This window comes from Bison bison, unplaced genomic scaffold (assembly GCF_000754665.1).
Source record: "Bison bison bison isolate TAMUID 2011002044 unplaced genomic scaffold, Bison_UMD1.0 scf7180017863991, whole genome shotgun sequence".
Classification (NCBI taxonomy): domain Eukaryota; kingdom Metazoa; phylum Chordata; class Mammalia; order Artiodactyla; family Bovidae; genus Bison; species Bison bison.
This window is the reverse complement of record NW_011494563.1, coordinates 8,068-14,334: the sequence shown is the minus strand read 5'-3', so window position 1 is coordinate 14,334 and position 6,267 is coordinate 8,068. Positions and strand designations below refer to the sequence as shown.

General features: G+C 47.4%; 1 protein-coding gene and 1 non-coding gene across 2 annotated transcripts; both read left to right on the top strand.

Moving 5' to 3' along the window:
• Positions 1-211: 211 nt before the first annotated feature.
• On the top strand, positions 212-3,656 carry POM121L2 (POM121 transmembrane nucleoporin-like 2). The gene has a single exon (XM_010834022.1). The coding sequence runs from the start codon at positions 289-291 to the stop codon at positions 3,379-3,381; it is 3,093 nt and encodes a 1,030-aa protein (XP_010832324.1). The 5' UTR covers positions 212-288; the 3' UTR covers positions 3,382-3,656.
• Positions 3,657-5,593: 1,937 nt separating this feature from the next.
• TRNAI-AAU lies at positions 5,594-5,667 on the top strand. The gene has a single exon. It is a non-coding gene; the product is annotated as a tRNA-Ile (tRNA).
• The last annotated feature ends 600 nt before the right edge of the window (positions 5,668-6,267 follow it).

Genomic DNA, 6,267 nt, shown 5'->3' with positions numbered 1-6,267 from the left:
AACCTGGAGAGGAAAGAACAGAGGCCCGAGCGTCCAGCTTCTGCCTCAAAATAGCCGAGCAGGCCACCCCGACCGCCGACATCCCGTGTGTCCTCTGTTTTCACCGGCTGCTGACTTTCGGATACCGGGCCTGGAGGATGTGGAGCGCCCCGAGACCCTTGCTCTTTCCTCGTGCCGGGATGCTAACCGTCATCCGAACACTGCGCACTTCGACCGCGGCTGGGTCGTCGGAAACCTCGGGAGCGGAAACTTTAAATCCAAGTCATCGACTTCGCTTCATTGATCCGCATGGGCAGTTACCTGGGCAAGCTGGGACTTTCGCCATCATCCCCAGCAGAAGGGCGCACAGACTTGTCGGAGAGGCCAGTGAACCGCCGGCTAACTCAGTCCCTTCATCAAGTCTACCGGATTCAGCAAGTCCATCGTACCCACCCCGCCCCTCGACACAGACCTGCGAGAAGGCCGCCGGACTGGGATCCTACCAACCCCACCGCGTGGATGGTCAATGAGGCTTGGAGGCGCTTTCCCATGAAGAGATGCCAGAATTCCATCATGGGGCCTCTTCCCTCAGACTGGTGGGAAGGTTACTTCAAGCGGAGTATCTGGTCTCTGCGGCACCCTAGGGCAATATGGAGCCCGGTGACCATCAAGATCGTTCCTCCTGCGCGGACAGTGCCCTCCTCCGCTTCCCCAGCAGAGGTAATCAACTCTGCAGGGCTCTCGCCCTCTGAGAGGCTCCCAGACCCCTGTGCAAAGGAAACGGTGCTGAGGGCCCTCAAAGAGTGCAAGAAGGGGAAAGTGAGGTTTGAAGAACCACTGTTTCATGAGAGCTTTGACTGTAAGAGAAGTATTCCAGAGACCAGACTATCTGCATTTAAACCTCTGGTTAAAGAGGGAGTCCTCACTTCTTTTGTGCCTAGGCCGGGGCCTCTGAATAGAAGCCTCAACCCTTGGAGCTCAGATCACAGCTTGAATAAGAGGCCCGGTTGCTCCTCCATGGACTCCTTGACCAGCACACACACAGGCGACTCCCTTAACTCCAAAAGAAATGCTATCTCAAGCTCTTTCAGCTCTTCTCGAGATTTCTCAGAACCTTGGAAGAAAAGTATTCCCAGTGCATCACTCCAGATACCAGAGTGGCCAGTAAAAAAGAAAGAAAAAGGTCATCAGTCTCACCTTCCAGTCCCGCTGGTATCAGACGAGTCTCCAGAAACATCTGGCAGCTCTGGACAGCAAAATCAGTTTCCACTGCTTCCATCTAGCCCTGAAAACCTGCTGTCTCTCACTCCACCTCCCCAGCTTGGTCATCCAGTCCCTGAAGACCTGGCCTTATGGAAGAAAGCTGGACTCCAATCGAGCAACAAAGCCAGAGAGAATACAACTGAGAGCACCACAGACTCTGTCCCTGAGTCTAGGTCTGCTATTCAGCCTTCCCTGTCTCTCACCCTGCCTCCTGCAGGCACAGCTCCAACCCAGAGCACTGATCCTCAGTTGGAAAGTTTAAATAAGTTACAGAAGTCTCCAGGTCCACCGGACTTCCCACAGCCCACTGGAGAGGTAATCAGTGCAGCCCACTCACCTCTGACAACAGCAAGCCTGCCAGCCCCATTTGGGTGCTCACAGTCAGACCCCCTTTCAGGCATCTCTTCGGACTCAAAACTCCCAGCTACTTTCATCCATCTGACCCCTGTTTCTCCCACATCACCAGTCACTGGCACCACACGGCTACCTTTGGCTTCTCAGGCTGCCGTGCACCTAGACTCATCTGCTGTTATCCCTACAGCCCCCACTACGCAAAGTACTTCGTTTAGACTGATGAGCAGCCCAGCTCCCCATCCTTCTGCATCTGTGCCTCCTATTGCAGCTTCTGCTGACCACATGTCAAAACCCATTTTAGGGCTCCCACCCAATAGTGAGACTGGGACCTCCTTATACTCTAGAATTTCAGTCACAGCTGCTCCATCTTCAGCTCCGGGTACCTTAACTCCCACTTTCAGGCCTATCTTTGGCAGTGTAAGACCACTTAAAACTATGCCCATGATAGCTCCTTTCTCTTTCAAGCAGGCCTCTCCTCCACCTACCCCTGCTTCCCCCCATCTCTTCCATGGCCTGGTCAAGGCTACCTCTGTAGTCATGTCCACCACACCAGCCAACACATCCAAAGACTCTCTTAAGCCACCTTTCGATTTTGGTGTAGTGAATGTTACCAGTACCATGGGCAACACTTACTCCATCCCTTCCACTTGCCACACTTTCCTTCTTGGGGCTGCCTGTGCCTTCAAGGGCAGTTTCTGCCCAGCTGCAGGCTTCATTTTGCCGCCATGCCAACGTCCTACCATACCTACTGTACACACAGTCACTATCTTTAGCCAGGTTCTTCCCAGTGCTGTCCAAATATCCCCTACCAGGAGCACTGCCAATTTTAGGGCTAGCTCTCTGTCCGCTTCAGCCCTAGGAAACACCAACCAGCCTGCATTTTCATCCAGGATCTCCAGTTCAACCTCAGCATTCACAATTCCCTTGGGGTCAGGCCCAAGGCCACCTTTTTCACTATCCCTGGGAGCAACTCCCCAGCCTGCATTTGGAATTGCATATGGGCAGAAGCAAGGAGCCCCCCAACCAGCCCTTGGCCCAAGCTTTAGTAGCTCTCTCATTTTTGGAAACTCAACAGTGGCATTCTCAACCCCATCACAAACTCTGACTCAACCATCCTTCAACAGTCCCACTCAGTCAGCCTTTGGAGGTTTGGCACCATCAGCCTCCACCTTTTGCATCCCTACCAACCTCCGGCCAGATGTTAACAACACTCCAGTAGCTTTTCCCTTTGGTCAGGCTAATACAAATGGTTTTGGAGTTGTTACCCCAACCCACCGGACTGGGGCTTGTGGCTCAGTGTTTGGTAGCACAGCCCCAAGACCTTTTGACTTTGGGGGATTAGTAACCCCTATGGACTGTGGTGAGACTGGGGTCAGTGTGACTGCTCCAGACATGAGTTCCAACTCCAGAGCATTCAGCACTGGAGCAGTGCCAAGTGGGACAACTAACACCATCACACCCTTGGGTAAAGGCTGGGGCCCAAAAAACCAGGGCCTGACCAGCCAGGGCACACCTTTTGCCTTGGGGAGGGCCAACATTTCTGCAAGAAAAACTATGTTTAGGGGCCCTTCCATGGATCCCTTTGCTCAGAGCACTCCTGTCCTTGGACCAGTTAAGGCAGGCAGCAGTTTTGGCTTTGGGATGCATTCTTCACCTCCCCAGGGCTCTGTTGGAAAAGGATCTTTCAGATCGCCAGCCTCATCATTTTCCATTGGCACAAAATCAAAAACCTCAAGAAATAGGGAGCAAGGGCATTCTCGAAGGCATCATTCCCATAAGAAATAACCTGTGTTCCTTGCCATTCATACTGTGATGTGGACCTCTGTGTAGTGACTTGCCTCAGCATCTTCTAAGTCTCTACAGCAAAAATACCCGAGATCTAAGGTGAGAGCTTTGCACATTCATCCTGTGGTCCTAATCTACATTCTAGAAGACAATGAAAGACTAAAGTATCAGTGATAATAGCAGACTGGAACTGAGTGGAACTAAATCTTTGGAACTGAACAGAGCCTTGCCTTCCCCTCCCTGCCCATTTCTTTCTGTGTCAAGAATGAGCTCAATCAGGACACTGTCTCCTGCTTTTTTTTCTGGAAACAGACATGACAGAGAAGCAACAAATACAGCCCTCTTGCAACTCTGGAAGGTGGAATAGATTCTTTCTAAATCTCAGCCTTCTTTCATTTGGCCCAAAGAAGTGGTTCCTTTATCTGATTCCCTAGGGCAACCGAGTCCTCATTTCTCTCACCTTTGTTCCTCAATCAGTTTTCAGAGAAGCTTTTATTTTTTTTAATTTTTATATATTTTTGGAGAAGTTTTTAATGCAGTTTGACCTTGAATCCAACTTTTTCTTGAGGATCAGTGGTTAACCCATGAGAGTACCCACAGGAGGGTTGGGGAGAAAAAGATACAGTGGTGCAATCTTGCTTCTGCTCTTTACACCATAGGTCATAATTCCTCCAGTATGAGCCAGAAATGCTCAGTTAGGGAACCAAAGCTTACATTTCATTTTTTCTTTTAATTTGTATAATACCTTATATAGTCACCCTTTACATTCACATCTCTCTTATCTGAGGTAGGTAGGGCAGTAAAACTCTTGGACCTGAGGAATAAAAAAGTACATAACCAATGCGAGGTCTATGAGTAAGCCTCGACATATTCCTTAGCACTTATCATCCTAATGAAAAACAAAAAGGCAAGAATGACTCCCTGAATACATGTATCTCCTGCTTTATGGATACCTTGAAAGAGACATAATTGGAAAAACAATCTTAAATTGGTTGATACAATAAAACTAAATTATTGAAATAAGTTTATGGTATAGGAATTACTATCGAACTCATGTCTATTCTGAGGCAGAGAGATAGTAAGAAACTTGCCCAGTCTCAACCGGTTAGTAAAGGTTAGATTTGGGACTTAAACCCTCTTGGCTCCAAAGTCTGTGCTCACTTATCCCTCCCTACAGCAAATCACCAAAGTTAGAACTCTAACCCAGGTATATATGACTCTAAATATTCATGCTATTTCACCTTTTAAAGACATTCCACAATTCAGGATTGCTATCTTATAGAGTGGGGTGGGATAAGAGAAAAAGTATGAGACCTTTTCTACTACTCTTTACATGATAATTTAGCATTTATATAGTGATGGCTATATGCCCTGTATTGTGCTTTGCACCAGACGTTCAGAGGAGATGGAAACTCCTGCTTTGGAGATAATAGTTTAGCGGGTTGATTGGTCAGTAGCCAGTGATTTCAGAACAAATGGCAAAGGCTGGGGGAATGTAAGCAGGAGACAGAAGTTCATCTTACCAAAGAAGTCTTTGAACTCGATTTCTGTTTTAAGGTGTGTATTCTGGGAATAAATTGGGGAAGGGTATTACAGACCAAAGACAAAACACCTGCACAGGATCATCCAGAAAACAGAGCAGATCTGTTGGGATAACTGTTCAAGGAGTCTGACAAGCTTTGGGAGAAGCAGGGGCAGATCATAGATATGCTATAAACCATGTCCAGCGGTGTGGATCAGGTTCCAAATACAATGGAAAATCCTGGAAAGATTTTAAGTTAGGAAAACATAAGTTTGGGTTTATATTGCTCTAGTTGCCCTGTGAGGAAGGAATCAAATGGAGACAGACTGGAGGCTGGAAATGTGTGGTAGACTGTGGAGACACCAACAAACAAGACAGATACACCTTCTATTGAGGTAATTGCATGATTAACAACCACCATCAGAATAGTTTGAGCCAGGCCCCAAAGAAGTACAGTTCACCGAGGCCAAATGTTTTTTTCTCTTTTTCTTTCGTAACTCCAAGATGGGGGAAGAGTGAAATAGGAACAATGTGAAGATTTTAAAAATTAATGGTAGCTTTTGGTTGTTTCGGGTTTTTGTGTTCGTTTCTCTTCCGCCATTCCCAGCTTTCTGCCCCCAAGAATTTGAGGAAACCATTTTGTTTCATTTTTATTTAACTGGATGAAGAGGAACAGGACAAGTGTCAGGTGGCTGGTTAGCTCAGTTGGTTAGAGCGTGGTGCTAATAATGCCAAGGTCGTGGGTTCAATCCCTGTACGGGCCAACTGGCATGAAGTGATATTTTTGCTACATTTACACACAGATGAGAATTCTGGTCTCATATCCACTAGGGTGTCACAATTACTGCCTGAGAGATAAAGCTGGTTGAAATCCTTGATTTCCCCGAAGGTAGAAGTCCTGTAAAGAATCCGCCTGCAATGCAGAAGACCCAGGTTCCATCCCTGCCTGGAGAAAGGAATGGCAACCCACTCCAGTGTTTTTTCCTGGACAGTCCCAAGGATAGAGAAGCCTGGCGGGCTACAGTCCATGCATCCTGAAGAGTCAGACACGATTGAGCGACTAAGTGCAGCACATTGAACCCCATCTACAGGGCAAAAGGGTAGCAGTGAGTGACCAGCAAGGAAAGTAGAGAGGCTCTGGGCATGTTTTTCCACTAGATAACTGATTCTGCAAAGAAACTGAACTTCTTGTACTATATTCATCTATAAATAAACTGTGAAACCATCGACGCTTTCTACACTTCCACACTTAGGTTTTAACTAGTTCAGCAAAGGATGAAACAAGGTTTTTAAAATGACAGGTGAAAAAAAGTATTAATATCAACACAGCAGTAAAGAATAGTGAAAGTTGGACAGTAGCCTAC